Source organism: Thamnophis elegans, chromosome 10 (assembly GCF_009769535.1).
Source record: "Thamnophis elegans isolate rThaEle1 chromosome 10, rThaEle1.pri, whole genome shotgun sequence".
Taxonomy (NCBI): domain Eukaryota; kingdom Metazoa; phylum Chordata; class Lepidosauria; order Squamata; family Colubridae; genus Thamnophis; species Thamnophis elegans.
Genome location: NC_045550.1, coordinates 20,356,485 through 20,380,754, shown reverse-complemented (window position 1 = coordinate 20,380,754; position 24,270 = coordinate 20,356,485). Strand labels below are relative to the sequence as shown.

At 35.3% G+C, this 24,270-nt stretch overlaps 1 protein-coding gene across 1 annotated transcript in view; it reads left to right on the top strand.

Moving 5' to 3' along the window:
• Window positions 1–24,270, top strand: part of SORCS3 (sortilin related VPS10 domain containing receptor 3) — a 719,817-nt gene that overhangs the window by 478,079 nt on the left and 217,468 nt on the right. Inside the window, 1 exon segment of the mRNA XM_032225623.1 lies at window positions 2,780–2,853. Within this exon segment, the coding sequence (XP_032081514.1) occupies window positions 2,780–2,853 (74 nt within the window).

Here is a 24,270-nt window from a genome sequence, read left to right as displayed (position 1 = left end):
TTTATCATTTATAATTCTATAGATTAGTTCTATGTGATGGGCTTTTTCCCCAAGATACATGCAAGTCAACATGGTTGTGCATTTCTTGAAGAGTTCTTGCTTTCAACTCTCTGGAAGCCTATTTGCTACAATCATTTGCCAAGGACATTCCTCCAGATATTATCTCTAGCATAAGTCATCCTGAAGATGGCATTAGGTATTCCAGTCTGAACATGCTGTTTAGGCATAATGTTCCTTGTGGATTATTTAGGATAGAGAAGGAGGTTTATACTTATATATAAGTATACTGCTTATATATATAATATATATAATACTTATATATAAGTATACTACTGCTATTATCCAACTGAGGGAGGAGAATTGCTTTGGCACCATTTCTTTATATTCAGTCACGGGCTGCATATATTAATTATCAGGTATATATTGTTTGTTTGTGTAAGTGTTTTCAGTAGGTTGACTGATTTGCATTTCACATTTGCTGGTTTCAAGGGACACTAGACCTGACTTCTGCAGTCACTTTATTTACCACATTTTGAAGTTCATTTTAATTACGTTATTCATACTTTACTGAAATATAACTATTTTTATTCTGATTTATTAATTTAACTTTAATCTATAAAATAATTGAAGAAAAAAGATAGTAAGCCTTACCTATACACACCTACATAGCTAGATCCCTTTTTTAATTTTTTCAAGAACACTTATTTAGCAATTTATCTGTTGAATGCAGTGCTGGGACAAGGAAACTATGTAGATGGGCTTTTAGTTTTTCTTCAAACACTGCTATGTTTGGCTAGATGACAACTACATTATCACACACAACTGGGTGTATATTCCATAATGTTGTCAGTGTTTTGGGGGATGCTGTGCCTTCTCCCTGTTTTGCTTTTTAATAAAACATGCTTGGAAAGTACATAATGGAATTCGAATGTGTGCCTATAAGAAGGATGGAAGGTTGGAGGGGGTTGCTTTTAGCTGTGCCTATAGAGACATTCTGGCATTCTCTGATATATTGTGGTGAATCGCTATCAAAGCATTTAATTTTTTAGCACCAGTGTTGCTATGGAGGCTATAAACTTGTGTTTTGTTTTTCTGCCATTTCTACTTGTGTGTTCTTTCTTTCACACATTATAAATAGCATCTATTCTGTTAGAATAATATTGGAATATTCCCAGATATAGTATAATTGGTATCTTATTTTACTTTACTTTTAAAGCTTATACATCACATTTCCAGCTAACAACAACTAGTAATAAACATATTTGAAAAGTCATTAAAACACAATTGTATCATACCGTCAGCAACAAAAGAAACTTACATCAAATATATCACTGTTTAAATCCAAAATGTATTAACATTTCAAACAAATTCAAAATAAATGCAGGATAAATTCAAACATATTGACTAAGTTCTTTCACCATGCTTGAAAGTAACAAAATAATTTCCAACCAACTAGAAACAAAAGCAAAGGTGTAATTCCTAATTATGATTAGTAATTATGATTTCCTCAGAAGAGTATTATAACCAAGACTGTAAGGCTGATCCAAAGCATTGCACTAGCTAGTAAAAGTGGTTAATATCAACATCTGATATATCAAACAGAAAATTCCAGAAGTATATAATGTATACAGGGAATTAAAAGAAAGTATATTTGATGATATAATATTTGTCTTACTGTAACTAATTGTAGAGTGGGCCCTACGTTACAAGTACTTCTGTTAAGATGTAAGATAGTCATTCTAAGTTTCTAGTTTTGTGTCCAGATTTTATATGTTTCCCTGGTAATATTCTTTTTCTGATTACATTTATAGCTAATTTTATTTTAATACTTTCTATGATTGCTGATACTGCTTTCTTTGTTTGGCCTGAAAAAACTGAGTACTTATAGTTTAATATCAGTTTGGTTTCACACCAGATGAGATGAATAGGACATAGAATTCAGAACATCAGCAGGATTTTATTTAATAAAATTGGGAGTTGATTATCAACTGTGAACATAGTAATACATTTTTAAAACAATTTGTCTCTCTATCAGTTATAATAATGAAAGCTCTAAATACAATGTCGGAATACCTTTATTATTAAATTTCAAATATATATAAATACTGTTTGACTCCTGCAGTGAAATATTTTCAAGAAAAGAAGTTCAGCAAAAAATTTATTTCGACATTATCCATGTGCAACTTCCAGCCTGCCATTAAATGGCAAGAAAATGGCAGATCTATTCTTGCCAGTGTAATCTAGTGATTAAGGCACCAGGGTAAAAACCAAGGGACTATGAATTCTAGTCCTACCTGAGGCATGAAACCTGACTGAGTGACTTTGGGCCAGTCACTCTCACTCAACCAGTCAATTCTCTTCTCAAAGAACACTTAGTTGATCTGAAAAAAGCAGTACTACTGTACTTGTATTCTCTCTTTCTCCCTAAACACACACACACACACACACACACACACGCACACACACACATGATCTGCGTAGTCTTTTTAAATATCAATTTTCCTTACAGTGGAGTTGGTTTCACAGTAATTTCATCATCGCCGCCCCCATAAGACTTCATTCTGGTTCTTTATTTGCTTGATTTTTTAAAAAAATCTAGCCTACCATTCAAGTCTACAACACTATTTAATCTTTTGAAAATCAGCCAAGGTCATTTAAGTGTAGCTATTTAGCAACAGATAAAGTATAGTAAAATATGTCATTGCCTTTGCTACAGCGGACTAACACTAAGTCTGCCATAGTTACAGTTTCAATAAATTTGATTCTTAATATCTTTCAGCTGTACAGTTCTATGGATTTTGGAAGGAGATGGCAGATCATGCATGAACGGATCACACCAAACCGATTTTATTGGTGAGTTCCTTGCCTTGTATTAAAACTGCATATTCATGAATGACGTTAGGATTGTATAGTATTACATACAATATATATTTTTTTGGAATGTATTATCCTGTTAGTTTGTTTTTTTCCAGGATAGGAGGGGAGAGGCGTCCCTATTTAGTTTCCTATTAATATTCCATCTCATCTTGGTTCCAGGGGTATAGAATTTAGTTCAGGGTGGTTTTGGAGGAATGGGATATTGAGTACATTAGAATTTTTTATCAGGAAGATGCATGAGTTGAAAAGCGTTTTATTTCTCTAAAATAACTTCTTCCTGAAGGAAGTTGATTTCCTTTCAGCTAACTCAAGGATATTAGGTCATAGTTTATACTATTTGTCCTTTCCTTAGATCTTATTTAGGAAACGAAACATCTACATTTTCAAATACTCTGTCATAACGATTCCCCAATAGATTTTCACTATTGTTAGTGAAATTCTATCTTGGGATGAAATGATAAAATGGATGTTCTGCTATCTAAAATTTAAAGGTATAGAATTATGATGCATCTTTGTGTTTTCTTCTTTACCTTCATTCTTTTTCATGTTTTCCTAACTAGTTGTCTAAAGGGAGTTTGGTAATAGATGTAAGCTCAGACAAGTGACTGTCCAGTCTGTTCTTAAAAACCTCCTGTGTTGGAGCATCCATGATTTCTGAAGGCAAGCTGTTCCACTGGTTAATTGTCCTCATTGTTATGAAGTTTCTCCTCAATTTTAGGTTGTTTCGCTTTTTGATTAGTTTCCAACCATTATTTCTTGTCCTGTCCTCTGGTGCTTTGGAGAATAATTTGACCTCCTCTTCTTTGTGGCAGCCCCTCAAATACTGGAATACTGCTATCATGTCAACCCTAATTCTTCTTTTCTTTTGAGCCAGACCCAAAACCTGTAGCCATTCTTCATATGGTTTAGTCTCCAGACTTTTGATCACTTTAGGAATGACAGGAATGGAGCTAGAAAGTAGGCAGCAACATATGACTACCTTCTTTCTTGCAATAGAAAATTGCTTCCTTACAAGATCAGGCCTTAGTTATGTGCCCCCTCCAGTTTTCCATTGGGATTCCATTGGGATTCAAAGGAACTGGAAAGAACTCAAAAGAAAATGATGTTATCCTTTGGAAACTCCAAACACAGGTCTTTAGGTTGAGGTCAATGGATTCATGATGGAATCTGAACTGCTAGTTTGGCTTGTCCTGGTGTTAAGAGATACATCAGCAAAATCAAGAAAGGTAGGATATTGAAAACAGCTTCAATATTAAATAAGCATCAACAAATAGAGTGTAGGTCCAGGGTGATACTCTTCCTTTCAGAAGGAAGTCTAACCCAAAAAACCCCAAAACCCCAACAATGGTGGCCCCTTTAACCTAAAATTGCTATTTTAATGTCAGGTTGGTTTATTTATTTACTAAATTTATATGTATATGTATATATGATGTAATTCTGGATAAAAATCCTGACAGTCCATGTATTACAGAGCCTGAGTGCTGAAAGAGAAAGCAATTTATTTCTGCCAATTTTGTGGGGTGGCAGTCTAGATTTGAAGGGCAATAAGGTCTACCTGAGTGCCCCATGTTGTACTTTGCCAATTTAGAAAACATGCTGTTTAGCGGGAAGGTTAATATTACAAAAGTTTATTGTTTCTTTTTTCCTGTCCTACCATCTAGTACCATGTTTTGCCCAAAATAAGACAAGGGCCTTATTTTCTTTTGACCCTTGAAATAAGCACTTGGCTTTATTTTGGGGAGGTCTTATTATTTTTGAGGTGCAAGAGACAGCAAACGTGTCACCTCATGACTGCTGCTGTGTTGCAATATTTTCGGGGAGGGCTTATTTTGGGGGGACAGCTTATTTTAGTGCATGCATTCAAAAGCCCGATTAGGCTTTTTATCCAGGGAGGTCTTATTTTCAGGAAAACAGGCTAGTTAAAAGGGAGTTGGGTAATAGATGTAGGCATTTTATTTCAACATAAATGCAGAGAAATGACTAGCAATGCTTCACTATATATTAGAAATAGAAGTAACTGAACTCGTGTTTCACCCTGCTGCCTAATAGTTGCTAGGTGGGGTAAATTTGGGTAATGCAATTGGATTTCCGTAGGTTTTTTCTCCTGTCTGATTTCCAGGTAGGGATGGCTTACGAAGTTTTGTCTTAAGGGACGGTTGCTCTTTCATCAGTTTTATACTGAAGACCAATATAAACTTCTACTATGTTAGCACTGATTAAAATGGTCTGATGGATCTGGATGATTTCCTGAATGTGTTTGGAGAATTATTCACAAAGTGGCTCAGCTATGCAGTTGTTAGCAATTTAAATTTTATTGCTATTTTTAATTTGCATTTTAAAATATCTATTTTACTGTGTCATAAATATTATTAGCTGGTTTAATATTGTCAGGCTTTGAGTTTGGCTGATTTTAATAAGCTATTACTAACAAAGAATGTGTTGACAAACCATGGTTCATTAAAAAAAGAGGATGCTTTTGATCTTCTTGTGACTAAAAGAAGCAAATGAAGAGTGCATTAAAAATGAAAGCTTGTGCATTACCTTCAAGTTTAACCAATATGTAAAATGCTTTGAAATGTCATGAATTTTCTTGCAGTTCCAGATTTATTGGAAATAACTCTTGCGTTTGAATGACAACATTAAATAAAATTGTTTAATCCAGTTAGAAAGTCTGTTTTCTTTAAAAAAACTTTTTTTAAATTTTATTGTTTAGCAAATAGTGCTACAAAACATCTGGAGCTTTCCTGTCTCTGGCTTTAAAGACTTCTCATATTTAGCAGATTGAGTAGAATGCACACTGTATACTAAACATGGTTTCTTATCATGGCAAAACAGACAAGACTTTTCTCTACTTGTTTTGAATGTGAGCCATTTTGTTTAGTTCAGTAACATTCCATTAAAGATAAGGAGATTCTTCTTTTATGCCTTTTCCCATTGGAAATTAACCAACTCTTTTAAGATGACTATACATCAGTGGGTATATGAGGCAGAATCTATTCTCAGCAAGAAGAGAGAATTGAAACTCCTACTCTTTTGTTTCCTGGGATTCCCCAGAGTTTCATCTTTAGAAGAAGCTTAGTTTAATTTTTCTGTTATTAAGCAGAGGAGACATGAGTTTACAGAAGAATTTCAGATACACGGACCATGATATACCATTGCTCTTTGACTAAAGTAGGCTATTTGAGTTGCAATTGAATACTTTTCTATCCAACGTAACAGGTTTTGTCATTAATAAGAACAGTTGTGTTTTCTTGCTGTACTTACAATAACTGTACAAGTTTGTTTCAGTTGCATTATTTGGACTTTATAGGAAACAAATGGTTTGCTGGATAAAAGCTCTCCATATAAAAGTATACATGTGTTGTTGGTAGATTGGGTGTGCCGAATGATTAACTGTTGCTGAAAGTGACATCTTTGCCCCGAGAACTCGTGTCTCCAAAAGTAACTCTTACACATTGTGCCTGTGAACATGCCATTTTCATTCTTTTAAGCTGTCATACAGCCAGGCAAAGTTCTTTTAAATAATGATTTTCCATCTCAAATAAGTCCCCTTAATTTAATTCTAGTTTTTAAATCCAGTATTTAATTTGAAATACAACTATCTGTTGAGAAATAAACAAAATGTACAACGATAATATGGAATCCCTGCAGGAAAGTGAACTAATGGAGGTGGTAGAGGCCATTTTTGTAAATAAGCTCTCACCACTCTAATTAGGAGGCTCTAGGTAAGGAAATATATGCATGGAATTAGAGTTCAACATGATTTGGAAAGGGCATGAAAATTGTAACCTTCGTAGTCACCCAGCTTGTTTACTGTAAATTGTTTATGAACTTTCTAGGTCATTCAACTCTACTCTCCTTTGGAAGAATACCCAAAGTGCTATCATATTCTGTGAATTAAAGGGTAGGCAATCACATCTCAGATACCTGGTTGAAATCTATTTACATGTATACATGAAAAATGATTTAAAAAGCATGACTTCTAGTTCCTTAAGCTGGAAGGTTGAATTAGTGAAGAATACAAGGACGATTGGAGATTCTGAACATGGAATAGACCGGCATTTAGACCAATATCATGTGTAGTTAAAGAAAGATATTGCACAATGTTTAAAAACAATTAAAAATGGGTAGTCAAAAAGGTAAGGAAGACTTAAGATTACAAATATTTTGAAAATGGGTAGAAAAAGCTGAACAAGGAACTTCTAACCAAGTAATAAGAATTAAAAATGAATGTGATAAAATGATTTAAGGTTGAACTTGAGTGTGGAAATGATGGGAAATCATTTTTATGATCTTTATGGGATAGATAGTGACATATAAAATAATGGAATCAAAACAAATGGAATAAATGTTAATATTTTTAAAAATGTGATTAAAAGTAAGTCATAAATGCTGTGACAACTGAAAATTGGTGAGGCTGTAGTTGTAACAGGGGAACTGTTAAAATATGGAGGTTGCTTGTTTATAGAATGGCTGTACAACATATTTAATGTGTGTATGAAGACTGAATCTGACAGCTCACTGAATGCACTTATAGTAGAAACAAATGCAAAACCACAGGGGCATTGGTTTGTTAAATGTGCCTGAGCAGATATTTGTAAAAAAAAATTGAGAAAGTATCATTGGTGATAATGAACAAAAATTTAGAAAGTTCAGAAGGTTTATTAAGCTTATTGGTTTATACAAATTGGAATTGTATTGCTAGGTCCACTATGAGTATTATATGATGGAAATGAAATAGAAAGCTTAATGAATCAATTATAACTGAGGTTGGAATAACACAATATTGTATAATGTCTGTATGGATAAAAGTATAGAGATGTTTATGGTGACATTAGAACTGTGTATGTTGGAACAGAAATATGTATGGACTCTAGACAATGCTGTGATTTTGTTTGAGTTCCCAAATGAATTGCTGAAAATGTTATATACACTGCATTATGCAATAAGGAATATGGATTGGACCATTAATGTATAAAAGTTTGAGGTAGTTGTGTTTGGAAATAAAAAGGAGCAAATTATTGCAAATTATGTTAAATGTGAAGAACCAGAAAAAAATAGATTAAATTATGCACTTGGGGTTCATGCAAATACTAGTAGAAAGATATGTGGTATATTGAGAAAAATGAATCCTTGGATCATTTGGGATAGAACTAGATATTGCATATGTCAGGAGAAACATAAAAGTAATTTGAGTTCAGTGGCGTTAAGACATTAAGAAATATTTATAGTAAAATGAATAGAAATGGAATCCAAAATTAATGGATACTGAACGAATGTAAATTGAGGAGTCCTTGGTGCTCTCTCAGCTTGGTTGCTTGTTGCAAACATTTCATTACCCAAACTAGGACTAGCATTGATGATGTTACATAGTTAGGGTAATGAAACATCTGCAAAAACAACCAAGCTCAGGGAGCGCCAAGGATTCTTCAATTCAACCCTGAGCTACAAATATTCTGCTTTATTTGACACATATTGGTGTCAAATGCTTCAGAAAGCACACAAATGAGAAAAATTTGCCTACAAGAACACTTCCACCAAGAAACAACTTTTCTTCATGCATGAATGCCTATGACAGCAGTCCTTACCTACCATGGTCAGACATAAACTTCCAGTCAACTGCACAGCTGGATGGAAAATAGCCCAAGAAAGTTGGCAAAAAAATGACAAAACTCATGTTTCTAAATGCACACTTCAGATTAAACAAGTATCTGCATATCATAGCAAATTTCAAGGAACAGCTGGCATAGACCATTATGCCAGAGCACATGGAGAGAGTGGCCAGTAGGAGTATTTCCCAGAGATATGTCTAATATAACAAAGAAAAGACTAGCACTGATGATGTTACCTAGTTTGAGTAATGAAATACCTGCAAGAAAACAACCAAGCCCAGAGAGCACCCAAGACCCAACGTTTCAACTCTGAGCTTCAAATATTATCCTTTCCTGGAATGTGAATTGAATACAAAAATTAGCTAAGAATGAAGCATGTTAAAATGTTTTCATCATATAAAGATAAAGAATGAAGAACAAATCATAACACTCATATATGAAGAAAAAATGAAAGGGACAAAAATAAGGGTGAAGACATGAAAGTCATAGTTGGATAGAGTTGATGAGATTCTCTAAAAGGGACAGCAGAAAAATTTAAGAAACAAAAGGTGTACATGAAGAAGTATATTGACTGTGCAGAAGCAAGATAGTGAATAGTTTAGTGTAAACTAGATTTCCTCTTATTTCTTATACCATAACTATTTTGCCTCGTGATTTCTTAGAATAATGTTGCTAGTGGTTTATTAACTATTAAGCAGACTAAGCACATGCTTGGGTGTTGTGGCCCAGCAGGAGCTGTTGGAGCTGCCACCAGACTCCGACAGCGAGGGACCCTATGAATCGGCTTTGGAGGATGTGGAGGACCCTGGACAGGGTTCCGACTCCGAGCAGGCCGCAGAGTGGCTGGTTGGCCACCAGGGGGTGTCTGAGCCTTGGACCAGTGGGGAGGAGACAAGGGAGTGTGATCTGGACGTCAGCAGTGGGGAGGAGCCAAGGGAGTTGTTCCTAGATGCCTGGCACCGGAGAGCTAATAGGTGTAAGGAACAATTATGCAATTACAGGAGGTAATTGCACCCAGCTAGTGGTCATTAGGCTTCTCTCCAGACTATAAAAGGAATGCTTGTGCACACGCCCCTTTTGCAGAAGTCAACACAGGAATGAATATTGGAGAACATTATGGTGAACTTCGCAGGCTGGATTACTGCCACGGCTTATCTGTGCTGGATTGCTGCCCAAGCTTGTCTGTGCCGGTTTGCTGCCAAAGACCTGTCTGCCTGTTAATTAAATGCCGTAACCTATCTTTGGCTCAGAGTGTGTGTTAGTGTGGGACAAGGGGGGGTCAGAATACTTGGGGCACAAGAACCGAAGGAGGCACCACAAAGTAAATATGTAAAAAAACCCTCAAATAAAGCTTTCATTTTTAATTTTGTACACTCTGCAGAATATGAACATTGTCCTCAAATAATCTGTTAGCATACTATGACAGAAAAACACGGATGTTTCTTTTCAGCTACTTTCCAACAAAATGTATCAGTCATTTAAACCTGAAAATGTTTTGTATTCAGGCCTGTTTGCAGAACATCTTCTGGGCATTATCCAGTGCTATCATATATCATCTTACATGATGTTATGCACACAAATTAATTCAACCTTTGTTTTCCAATATTTTAGTCAGCTATTTCCCTTCTTCTCTACACTGATTAGAAATCTACTTGTTTGCTTCCTATATTATTACAAATTTCTCATAATCAGCTATAAATACCCTACTTTAATTATAGGTAAAATAAATGGACCACCTCATGATCCACCTAAATACTATCTGTACTTGAAATGCTACCTGACATTTCTAGCCTAAATGGATGTAGCAGGCCTGGAAATATAATGGAAAAATATAATGCAAAGCCAGGTGTTGGGAGTGGACATTGAATAGGGTCCTTTCTCTCATCAGGAAAGAAGAACAACATGGAAAGTGTCAGCAACATATGAAGAAAATGTATGAATTATTCAGTCACTACTTGTATTTTATGATGGCATGAAGTATAGTCATTAAACTGAGGTTAACTAACAACATATATGTGAGCAACTGGTTTCCAACTGCTAAATTTAGTTGTCCAAGCATTTTAGCTTTCAGTTGAAGTACAACCACTTCTGTTCAAGGACTGAAAATATTATTATTTAAAGTAAGGTTCTGGTGGCAATGAATATGTCACTGCTCCTATTTTTTTGTAGAATTGTGCCCAAATTCATACTCATAGTCTTAAAAAATGCATTCTTCTTTACTTTTGGTTTTTATTATGTCTCAAATTGCAGTTTACTTCTTCTCAGGTCTGTCTATAAAAATTAAAACTGACACTGGTCCTAATTTGTGAAATGTATGTGCTCTGAAGGAAAGAAAACTACCTGTATTTTTATGCCTTCTTATTTTATATGGAAGGCATGTTTCTTTCTCCTGGTGACTACAGGATTTACTTCTTTTTTGTGGAACAACATCATATTCCTTGAAAGAAAAGCAGGGAGAAATTAATGGGGCCTTTAATCTGTATTTTGCTACTGGATGGATGGGTATGTTCTGCTATGTGTTGTGTTTTAATCCAGGAATATTTCAGCAATTCTTTCAGCAAGAATTTTAGATTATAGGTAATATTTATCAAATTTATTTGACTGCCCATCTCACCTGAGGTGAATCTTAATGGTGTAGAGTAAAACCAGGAATTAAAAATTGAATAAGCTCATTAAAATTATAACAATAGATAAAACAAGACAATGAAAGGTGAGATGTTACATATAATACAACCAATATTCCTACTTTCTATTACCAGGGAGTCACTAGCCTTTCTGGGCAGGGGGGGGGGGAGAACACTTTTTAAGAGCTTCCTGGAAGGCCATAAGATTTGAGGCTAATCTCACCTGAGAAGGAATGATCTTCCAGAGAATAGATATCATGGCAGAAAAAGATGGCTTCCTTGGTTCTGTCAAATGGAACTTTTTTGCAGATGGTAACTGCTGCATACCATTTTTGCCAGACCTCATGGGATGGGTAGATGTAACAGGAAAGAGACAGTCCCTTGGATAACCTGACTATGCTATATAGAGCTTTAAAGGTCAACACCAGCAGCTTGAATTGGGTCCAAAAGCAAACTGGCAACCAACATTGGTCACGGAGCAGAGGGGTAACATGTATCCATCTAGGTACACATATTACTGTGACCCTGCAACATGTACCGCCCAAAGCTTCCTGATATGGCTTTTTTTTTTAAGTATCTTTTAGTTACATTTTATTGTGAATGCAAATGTTTTATAGTAGAACTAAATTTCATTTTCTCGAAAGAAGGTTATTCCCTTTTACAGGGACATAAGTACTCTGCTAGACCAAGAAAGTAAGGTAGTCCAGAGACAACTATTGCTGAAAAACATTTATTTTGAATTTGGAGAAAAACTTTTTAAGAACAATTATGTTAAAAACTTACATAAATTTATAATTAGTATTTATTTTTTAATAAAACACTCTTTTCAATTATATTGTCACTATATTCCATCTTAGTGTCTTTTAATTAGCATGCCCTTTAATTTCTTCAAATATAGTATCATCCAGGAAGCAATAGGAGAAGAGACTCTATAATACATTAAAAAAATCATTTTGCAAACTGAAAGTCATTTTGCAAAGTCATTTTGCTAACTGAATCTCCCCTAAAAAGAACTAAAATTTCAGTTTATTGACTATGAAAAACACATAAACAACTCATCAAGTTTCATTCTGAAGTGCACTTGCTTATTAATATGCCATTCCATAGTACCACATGTTCCTGTACAATATTAAACATCAAACTAGAACATTCTGAAAATAGCTTTACAATATTACACACATTTATGTTATATTTACATTTATATTTTACTGTCATTTTAACTCCAAATATTCTCTAAGTGAGTTTGCCAGTGTCAGCCTCTGTTTTGCTATTTGCTTTCAGCTGCCATTGAAATGGGGAGGGGGGCTGGTAATTGGGAAGGAAAATTTTAAGTACAGGAGAGATTGTAAAAGGGAATTTTGTTCTCACCATCTACTGCCCATGCTGGAGATAGTGCTTGGTGTGGTCAAGGCCAACCATTCTGCATACCAACCTGATGATGCTTCTTGAAGATGGAACTCACATGACACCTAGGGGATTTGCAGATTGGACTGTAGGATGGGATTACCAGGGGGAGGGTTTTTGGTCACATATTGATATGTATGATTTCATGCGCTTTTGTCTCAGATCTTGCTTTCCTTAGCTGCTATCAGGTATCAGTTGTGGTTTCTTTCTTGGTTGTTGAGGGAGGCTGCCTTGACAGCCAGCATTTGTATGCTCTCAATCTCTCTTTCCCCATTGATAGATAGGAAAAAGCTATTGCTCTCTTTGACTTGCATAATAGTGAATTTTGGTCTCTGGCTGTTTCTTGACTGGGCCGTTGTAAATGCCTTTAGAAAATTATATATATATTTTTAAAGGTATGAAATTTGGCATGTTGGAGAATATAATGTCTACTTGCAGAGCTGTGATCTTTGCTTGGAATAGTTAGAGATAAGAATGTGGATCATGCTGAAGATTAGTTGTATCCTTGGCATTTGTGTCAAGTACTGGATTAATTTTAAACTTTTTTTTTCTTTTTCATTTATCCTCCTGTGCTGAACAAATTTATTAAATGAAGTTCTAATGCCAAGCCTTTTTTATTGCTTAAGTGTATTTCCCTGCCTAACAGTCCAGTCAGATCACCGAACCATAACATATCAGGTATGTCATATTCACAATAAAAATGTTCATGCATATGAAAAGAATGAAACAGAGGCAGAAAATCGAGCATTTGCAGGCCATTGAGATTTCCATGCATTTTATTAAAATCAATGGATCACACTAACACATTTACTCTCAAATTATTGCTAGCAACCAATGTCATATTATATTTAAGATAAAGGCAAAATAATTTGTGTATTAATGTATAAAATTAATAGACTAGTTGGAAAAAAGTAAAATGTTTCTTGAGTTAACTCAGCTCTTGATGATTACATAAACATGTATGTAATGTCTTGTTGGCAAGATTAATGAAGTGATTTGCTATTACCTTTTAAAAAAACCTAATATAGCCTACAACTATGGGATTCAGTTTCTAATCAGGGCCAATCCTTGACTAGATTGAGATCAACTAAGATTGATAAGCACTGCTACCTGTTGTAGCTGATTGAAACTAGAGTAACTGTTAAATTGGTGGCATTCTATTTAATAGTCAGTCTCTTTCAATGCTCTCTTTCTGTTTTAGCTTTCAGCATAAGTAGTTTCCCACAGCATACTTTGTTTGCTTCAAGTAGTCTTCTTATCCATCACCAGGTAGAGTTTGCTCTAGGCTGTCCTGGAAACAACAAACTTTCAAGAAACAACACTATATGTCGTCCCTGTAGGTCTACTAGTCATTAGACATTCCTTTCCAGTCACCTCTAGCAAGATGGGTGGCATACAAGTTTAGCAAATAAAATATCAATAATGGTGCATTAGAAAAATTTGCAAAGAATTCTCTTTGCCTGCAAGCAAGAACTGGTGGGAACATAAAATAGAGAAAGTAATTGAAATGAAGAAGTTAAAGTTCTCTGAGACTTTAGAATTCAGACAGGTGCCTGCCACAAAAAATCTCAGACTTAACAATTCTTAATAAGACCATAAAGTTTGGATACTAGATGTGGCAGTACCTGGAGACAACCAAACAGAGAAGATAACAAAATACAAAGACCTATAGAATGACTGTGGCAAAAGAAAGCAAAGGTAGTACCAACAGCAATAGATGCCTTGAGTGCAATCCCAAAACAACTGGAACACCACCATTGACATTGAAAAAAATCACCATCTGTCAATTGCAAAAGGCAGCTTTACTCAGAGTAGCTTATGTTCTGCAATGATACCTTTAACACCAATGAACATCAACAACTGCATATCCCAGATCTTTGGGAAGCATTGGATAGACGGATAAAAATAACAAAACCAGTCTGAGCATTTGGCTATTTGGCATACAATGAACCATAATAACAACAACTATGATCAGCGTCATCTTAAGATAATAAAGAAACTCAAACTTGTCATAAAAAGTTCTTCCTGATGCATAAGGATCTGCACATATATTTTTTTAAAAATCAGAAATTAGATATTTATAGCTGTCATATAGCGTACATTTTTCTGTTTATTTATTATATATAATGTACATCAGGAAGAAGGTTTGAAATGATGGTTCTCATCATATTTTTGGGATCAGATTATTGTATAATAAATTTTATTTTATTGAATTAAGCTTTCCAAAATTAGTGCCTTTCTGATATGTTGAAGTTGGAATGATCAAAATTCCTAGTCAGTTTGAGGAAAACTGATTTTTTAGTCTTGGAAATCAACAGTTCATCTGTAACATTTTTTGTCCTTGTAAAACACAGCTTCATTCCTTTCCCTTTCATGCCTGTTATATGTGTTCATTGGGATCATTAAGCAAATAGAACATATTTGCTTTCACTTGCTCTGCTGAGAAGTGAAGAAATTAGCTGAGTACAAGATAGCTGGCAACTTTCTGACTTATCTTGCACATTAACCGTCCTATTTCCTGGTTTTGCAAACGTCCTGGAAATCTAGTCACTGAAGTTAGCACTGCAGATGTTAATTCAATCCGCTGGGACTGGCCTAGAATATTTCATTAAATCATGTTCCCAAAGTTTTCCAGCTACATTCTAACTTGAAATGTGTTAAAACTGTGAAATTATACTGTATCTCTTATTACGGACACTCAGTCATCATCGTGCAATCGGAAATAATGTATTCCCATGTTCAGTCAAAATGATGAATGCTGTGCTGCGTTGTGTGCCTTTTAAATGAAGTTTGTGGGACTTTACACACAGAGAGTATTAAAATATCAAAATTGTTAAAGAAGAGCATTTGGAAGAGAAAAATCATTAAAAAAGATAAGCAGGAAGAACCAGTTCCAAACAAGGGACCACAAAGTTCCAACCAATTCCAAAAAGGGACCAAAAGATTATTTGAGAAGAGTAAGAATTCTGTGTGGAAACACTCCACCTTGTTTCTGCACCTAGGTAATTTTAAGTACAGTATGATTTTTATCAGAGGCAATAAGAGGCAAAAGGGATAATTTAAACAGTGTATCATAGGAAAAATGTATAGATCTATATATTATGGGGTACCTGAGCTCTTTTTGGCTTTTAGGTGGCTATGTAAACTGAAAAACATAATGTGGAGATTCTGAATATTAGATTATATGTACCCTTAATATGTTATATCTTTGTTATTCAACATTGAATATATATAGACCTGATCCACTTTACCCTTTGCTTTATTCTGTGGGATCAAATCCAAACATGGGCCTTTGAATCTAAGTAACTACATGATAGCCAGATAAAAGGAGGCAAAATCAGGAGTGGGTTGCTGCCAGTTCGGTGTGCATGCAATTTTGTGCAGTTGCCCATAAATTGTTGCCCATAAATAGGTCTGTGCATGCGCAGAACATTAAAAAAATGTTCTGAGCAATAGGATACTGGGGTACCAGTTCTGAGGCATGGCAGGCCTGGGTCGCTGCCAGTTCCAGCGACCCGAGCTGGCAAACCACTACCGGTTCAGCTGAACCGGTCTGAACCGATAGGAACCTTCCCCTGGGCAAAGTCCATATGCTTCCTCTGGGTTGAATATTGCTGATACATATGAATGTGAGATACATAGGTAGTCCTCTACTTATGACCACATTTGAGCCCAAACTTTCTGTTGTTAAATGAGTTTGAACCCATTTTACGACCTTTTTGTCATAGTTTTAAGTGATTCACTGCAGTTGATAATTTAGGAACCTGGTTGTTAAGTGAATCTGGCTTCCACATTGAGTTGCTTGTCAGAAGGTCACAAAAGGTAATCACATCACCTTGGGACACAGCAACAGTCATATGCATGAACTAGTTGCCAAGTATCAGAATTTTGATCACATGTTCATGGAGATGCTGCAAAGGTCATGTTCTGACCCCCCTCGTCCCACACCAACACACACTCCAAGCCAAAGATAAGTTACGGCATTTAATTAACAGACAGACAGGTCCTTGGCAGCAAACCGGCACAGACAAGCTTGGGCAGCAAACCAGCACAGATAAGCCGTGGCAGCAATCCTGCCTGCCAAGCTCATCATAATGTTCTCTGATATTGATTCCTGCGTTGACTTCTGCAAAAGGGGCGTGTGCACAAGCAGTCTTTTTATAGTCTGGAGAGGAGCCTAATGACCACCAGCTGAGTGCAATTACCTCCTGTAACTGCGCAACTGTTCCTGACTCCTATTAGCTCTTCGGTGCCGTGCATCCAGAAACAACTCACTGCTGGCGTCCGGCTCACTCTCCCTTGTCTCCTCCCCACTGGTCCAAGGCTCAGGTGCCTCCTGGTGGCCAACCAGCCACTCTGCGCCCTGCTCAGAGTCGGAACCCTGTCCAGAGTCCTCCACATCCTCCAAAGCCGACTCATAGGGCCCCTCGCTGTCGGAGTCTGGTGGCAGCTCCAACAGTTCCTGTTGGGCCACAACAGGTCATACCTGTGAAAATAATCGTGTCATTTTTCAGTGCCATTGTAACTTTGAACGGTCACTAAATAAATTGTTGTAAGTTGAGCACTACCTGTATTGGACTGTTTCATAATTAATAATTATTTTATTATTTTTTATCATTGAAAACTTTAAAAGCTCCAGCATATACATTGACTTACTTGAATGAGCAAACCAGCAATGAATCAATTAGATGATGGTTCTATTATTTTGTTTATTATAGTCTTCCTTATGGATAAGCTGTGCCAACTCTTCTCCTGCTTATACTTCATTAGCAAAAGAAAACCAGACCCTACATTCTTCTATACTTTAAGTAAAATAAATTATTCGTCTATACAATCCCACTTCTATCATTTTCAGGGCAGGGCAATGACAAACATCTCTTATACTCCAGGGCATATTTCTAGACAAGTTACTTTAAAATTCAAGTGCTCAGTTTAGGACTGCGAACATTGCTATAAATCCAATCACTTTTATTTTCCATGCTGCAGGGCTAATTTCCTTTCTGCTAGATTTATGTCCATTTTAAAAAATGAAAAATCCATGCTTTGTCGGCTGAAGCATCTTGGTCTGTGCTTAAGTAAAATCTGGAAATCACAGGTTTTCCACCCTGGATCCTGAGATATTCTTCATAAATTCTGGCTCCAAATGACCCCAATTTTGGATGTTTCTTCCCAATATCAGAATTAATGTATTTGTCATAGATTCTTAAAATAAAAGGCTACCACATGGTAATAATAACCTGGATTGTCAGAATACACCTCTGTGTCACTCTAAGCTACTGTTCTTAATTTTCATTATCTTATCTGTGTTGATAGAGTGTCATCTTCCTAAATCGCCAGGGATTTTTCAGAGTAAAATATTGAATGTGTGAAGACACACTGATTTGAGTGTTTCATTTCAAACTATGCAGTAAAGCAAAGCTTTTTCTATCTGAAGAAAATGTCTGCACGTTCTGTGCTTCATTGCTGTTTTTATAGCATATGATGCTATAAGTGCATGGTCACATTTTGCATATTTATATCTCTGCCTATTAAATTGATGTATTCCTGACCAAAAAAGAAAAGAAAGAAACACTAAAAGTATCAAATATGTCAGTTTCCAATCAGTATGGAAGAACTGCAGCAGATCATGGCATGTGGGAGTGCTTTTATTCTTATTCTACAGTGATTTTTCTTGCCTGGAACTTCTGATATGAAAATTTATGAAACCGCAACATCAATCTGATATGACATTTATTTTACAAACTCTAATTTGTACTAATGAAGCTTTACTCATGTATTTAAAAATCAAAATTAAAAATGAAGATTGTTCACAGTTCAAGAAAATATTTGTTCTTTTAAATGTTATTTCCTTAACAAGAGAATGCTACCACAATTTCTTTGACTAGCTGTTTTCCAGATTTTTGGATTATAATCCCCAGACTCCCCCAAAACAGCATATTTAAGAATGGGCAATGACTGGCCGTCTAGATGCTTATGAACTCTGTATCTCATGTTTTCGATCCTTGGAATTTGCAATGCAGCAACATGTGAAGGACTGCTGATTGTTTTAATTTAGGGTTTGAGCTTTCTTTGACTTTTTTGCCCCATAAAGATTTCCTAAGACTCAAATGCTCAGTTTCAGAATTACTTTGAGTTTTATTTCTGGAAAAAGGTCAATAGCAATTTTGCATCCTACATTACCATTTCTTATCTATATCTTTCATTCCTTGCTTTTATCTGTATCATCTCTAGAAGATTTTGGAAGACAAAAATCTACTTTTAGCTTTTTTTAAAATGTGTCATACTTTTCTTTCCAATTCTTTTTTCTATTCTAATATCTGAACTATTTTCAGTAGATAACAATGGCACCTTTTAGAAGTTTTCTTATCCTACCCTAAAGTCTTTTGTGACTACAATTGTAGTTCCACAGTGCAAAAATCAGCTAGGGAAAGGTCTATTTGGCCACCTGATAATTTTTCTCTGATTTCCACACATAGGACAGTGAAGTGATAGAATATGATGTACCACTTCAATATAGCGGAAGAAAAAAATGGGTTTGAAATATTTGCTTCCATTTAAAAAAATCAACTTGTATCGACTGGTTTTTATATTCCACTCCCCTCACCATTGAATTGCCTACAGAACTTTCAAAATCCTTTGGAAATAGTGATAACTTGTTTAAAGCATCTCTTTGCAAATCATTAAATCTTCTGCATCTTCTAAGCTCTACTGTAACTCCAGGAGCTGCTCCTGACTAACACTTCATCTGATTTGAAGGGAAATGGATATGCACATGTACTTAAAGTCACTAGAACCAACTCCCAATGCAACTATAGAAAGGTATAACAGTTTTAATGATTGGAAGTACAGGCAAAAAAATTCCATCTTTCACATAGAAGCACATCTTTCAGTAGATTTGTACTGTCTTTTAACATTGATGATCTTTTGTCCAGAACATTGAATACTGTATATTACTATAGAAATTTCTATAACTTAATTCTTTATCATATAAAGTTCAGATTTTAACAATTCTCCAAGAGTTCCTGCTTGCTCAAGCCTTGCTAGGTAATATGTGGAGCACAGTTTGCATACTACTATTATTCCTAGCTTAATTACAAAAAAAAAAGAAAAGAAAAGAAGAGAAAGTATTAATCTGCAACTGCTCTGTTCTTACTCAGCAAGTGATGGCCCATCTCTCTTATCTTATGAAGAAAGTGCAGATGGTGGTTATGCATAAGCCTGAATCTCCTGCGGTTCTCTTTCTGAAAATTAAACATTTCTAGCATTACTCTGTTGAAGGCACAGCACAGCAAACATCTGTTTGTGAAAGAGGGTTTAAAAGACTGGAGGAAAAAGTCTTTTCCTCTAGCCAAAGCCCTAGAGAAGATTTCCAAATCTACTCCATTTTTTTTCCTGGCAACTTAAATTAGTTGCTGAGGTATCCTATCCGCAGCACTCTTGTCCACTGAGGAATGGATTTGAACATTTTTATATACCTCTTCCCAACAGGGACCTTGTCTGCAGTCGTCAAAGAATGAGCGATAATCCATGTGTGTGCAGTATTGAATTATTGTTTCAACTTTCCTTTCCTTTTAAAAATTAAACAAGAATCATAATTATTTTCATGAAAAAAGGAGGAAAATTCTACTTTAGTATACTATTACGCTAGCATTCTATTGCATGGAAGTTCTAACTCGCAAAGGAGAATATTAATTCATATGATTTTTCAATATGCAGCAGTCAGACATGACATTTATCCTACAACATCAATGCTTCCCCTGCTTTATTTCATTTCTCTATAAATCTAGTTCCTGTCCTTTTCATAACAAATCAGAGTTTACATAGATGTTATTATTTTCATAGATTTAGTGGCATTGCTTTAAGGCATTTTTAGTCTGCTTAAAAGTTTCAATTATTGGATGGATTAAAAGCAATTATCTTATTCTCATCATAATTATAAGCAACATAATTTCAACTTTCATTTACAAAGGTTATGTAAAACCATACTGTACCCCATATCTTATTAAAATATATTTTCAATAATACATTGAAAATACATGCCCAAAATATTATTAATATTATATGAATATAATGTAGGAAGATATTAATAATGGAAAATGTGTAATATTAAAATATATTTAACAATTTACCTGATTTGTTTCTTATAAGTCTTTACAAAATAAAAAGCAATTGCATTTTTCAAGTTTTATTGATTAAAAAATACATGCCTTAAAAGGTAATTTGTGTGTGTGTGTGTGTGTGTGTGTGTGTGTGTATGAATAGCTCCGATCACACTTTAAGCCCAAAACACCATCCTGAAGATGGCGAGTGAGACCTTGCTGAAATGTTGCCAAGACAATCTCAATCTTACATGGGAAAAGACCGAAATATAACAAGACCAGCATACCTACACCTGTGAAAATCTATGGAAAACGTGTGTGTGTGTGTCTGTGTGTGTGTGTGTATTAAAAAAAAGTTGAGTGAAAAAAATATTTTTAAATAAGACCTGATGTACCAAACAAATGAAAGAAACATCCAGTTAAAACTATGAGAAACTAAGTGAAAAAGAGTAATATTTGTATGTACAGCAAAAAAATTGGACAACAGTATTAATGCATTGCAAAAATCATTGCAATGTATTAGCATTTTAGCTTCTGCCTTTTAGATGATTAACTATATATAGTAACAAAAACTCAAACTTCCTAAATAACAGTTGATATCATCAGTGCAGTTCCTTTTCAGTAATCTTAGTTCAATTTAATTGTCTTAATGAGTTCCTCATTCACTAATGTGACTCCTCCTTGGTACTTAGCTCACTGTGATGTCACTGTGGTTCTTTGCTTCAAGTATCCTGCCATAATCAGGACTCAACATTCAACACAATTCAAACTTCTCTACTGACTCCATTGAATTACTGTGCTCTCCTTGTGTGGTAGGGGCTGTAATAGTTAATATATTAAAAGGAGTCCAAATTATTTACATATAACATTTCAGTATAACATCCTTATGCAGAAATCATTAGGACCAGATCCAAGTATAATTCATAGACATGACAAGGCTAATACTTTGATCAAACATTTAAAATGTAATCAAAACTTAGTGCCATTTGAACTTTCAGTATACAACTCTTAATCCCTTATTAAATGAATTTGATGGTAATAGATAAATACCTGGAACACAAATAAACATTAAAGCAGATGTTTGTTTTAGAATATTTATATTATATTTATTCATTTAGGTAAGAAAAACCAAATGCACAGGTGTAGTATATGTGGTACCTCACTCAATAGTAGTAACTTTGAGAGGGATCTTGGTGTCCTAGTGGACAATCACTTAAATTTGAGGCAGCAGTGTGCTGCAGCTGCCAAAAAAGCTGACAATTATAAGCTGCATTAACAGAGGGATAAAATCAAGTTCACATGAAGTGTTAATACCACTTTATAATGCCTTGGTAAGGCCACACTTGTAATACTGCATCCAGTTTTGGTCATCATGATATAAAAAGTTGTTGAAACTCTAGAGAGTGCAGAGAAGAGCAACAAAAATGATTAGGGGACTGGAGGCTAAAACATATGAAGAACGGTTGCTGTGTATTTTTAGTTTAATGAAAAGAAGGTGACATGATAGCAGTATTCCAATATCTCAGGGGTTGCCACAAATAAAAGGGAGCGATGTTATTCACCAAAGCACCTGAAGGTAGGACAAGAAGCAATGGATATAAACTAATCAAGGAGAGAAACAACCTAGAACTAAGAAGTAATTTCCTGACATAAAAATTAATCAGTGGAACAACTTGCCTCCAGCACTGGAATGCTCCAACACTGGAAGTTTTTAAAGAAGAGATTGGAAACCATTTGTCTGAAATGGTATAGAGTTTTCTGCCTGAGCAGGAGGTTGGACTAGATGACCTCCAAGGTCCTTTGCAACTCTGTTATTCTAGTCTATTTTATGTCCAATTAAGTTGTGTTATGATATATTTAGTCATAAACATCAAGATCCCTATCAGAATGATAACTTGAAAGCTACATAAATGCACAAAGCAATAACAATAGTGCTTTGACGTATATACTCCTTGATAGTGCTTTACAGCCCCCTTTAAATGGTTTACAGAATCAGCGTATTGTCCCCAACAATCTGGTTCCTCACTTTATTGACCTCGGAAGGATGGAAGGCTGAATCAACCACGAGCCAGTCATGATCAAACTGCTGGCAGTCGGCAGAATTAGCCTGCAATACTAATTCTAATCACTGTGTCACCATGGCTCTTCTATAGAAATATAGACAATATGAACAGTGACTTATCCACACATTAACCAAAATCTTTGAAAGATTGTCTTCTTCAGATTGCTCAATACCTCCTTATATGGACATGCCGTTATAGGGAATAAGTAGAAATCAGACATAAAAGAGTGAAAGGAAAACTTAAATCTGAGCGGTCAATCAAGCGTGTCTGTCAGTCTGGAAAGTGGCTAGAGATCATTAAAGTCTAGGAAAATCTCACTCTGAACAATCAATCAGGAATAATTAATTTCCTGTTTTTAAAAGTTGATGGGGAAAGTCCAAGTAAATGAAGCATTAATTGCAATGGAATTTAGAACGGGAGAATTAGGAAATAGATATCAATTTAAAGGAATAATGGAGTTAGAGGCATAGTAGCAATATATTTCATGGACTGCTCTGAGTAGACAGAAATGTGTATATCTTTGAAAGATATCTTTACGTAAATTTGCTTCCGTATTCTATTTTCTTGTTCTTTGTAAAGGAGCAGTTGGGTAGAGAAGCCTTTTTAAATTAATTATCAGTTCTCTTTTGTTTCCTTTTTCTCTTTATATTTTTCTGTGGTAAAATACTGTGGTATTTTTAGCATGAAATTGCCAACATTTCAGAACTCAATAATGTAGGAAGATTTTAGACATTGTTATTATTTTTTAAATTATTTATAATTCCCCATGTATTTCCTGCATGTAAAGAGCAAGCATAGCTCGATCCTGATTAAATTAAGTTTCTTCATTCTCTTGCTTTTTATAACACCATTTAAATACTAGCATGATAATAGAACAGAGTTGTCTCTGAAGGCCTACATCATGTTTTCACTATTTGGTTTTATAATTTTATTCCTATAGGAAAACTAAATATGATGACTGTTTAAAAGAAATTTTAAAGCCTGAATATGCAGAATCCAATAGATTAGGGATTTTCAAAGTTTTTTCTGGCTGTGGAACTTTTTTTTTTTTTTAAAGAAGTGCTTTGAAACTCTGATTCTTTTTTTTCCTTAGCTTTTCACAGAGCCCTGTCAACTTCTCAGAGAACACTGAAAAACTCATAGAGTATTTAAAGTTGCCAAAAAGGTCACTTCATAAAACATGTTATCATAAGAGGAAAACCTCCATATCCTTTGTGTGGTTCACATTGCTGCTATTATGGGTTGTCTGTGCACGGGAATCAGAGGTGGTATTCAGCAGGTTCTGGAGAACCGGTAGTGGAAAGAGTAGTTCGGAGAACTGGTAAATACCACCTCTGACTGGCCCCAACCCCATCTATTCTCTGCCTCCCGAGTCCCAGCTGATAGGGAGGAAATGGGAATTTTACAGTATCCTTCCCCTAAAGTAGGATGGAAATGGAGAGTTTACAGTATCTTTCCCCTGCCATGCCCACCAAGCCATGCCCACCAAGCCATGCCCATCAAGCCATGCCACGTCCATAAAGCCACACCTACAGAATCGGTAGTAAAAAAAAATTGAATCCCACCACTGATGGGAATGCATATTTAGAAA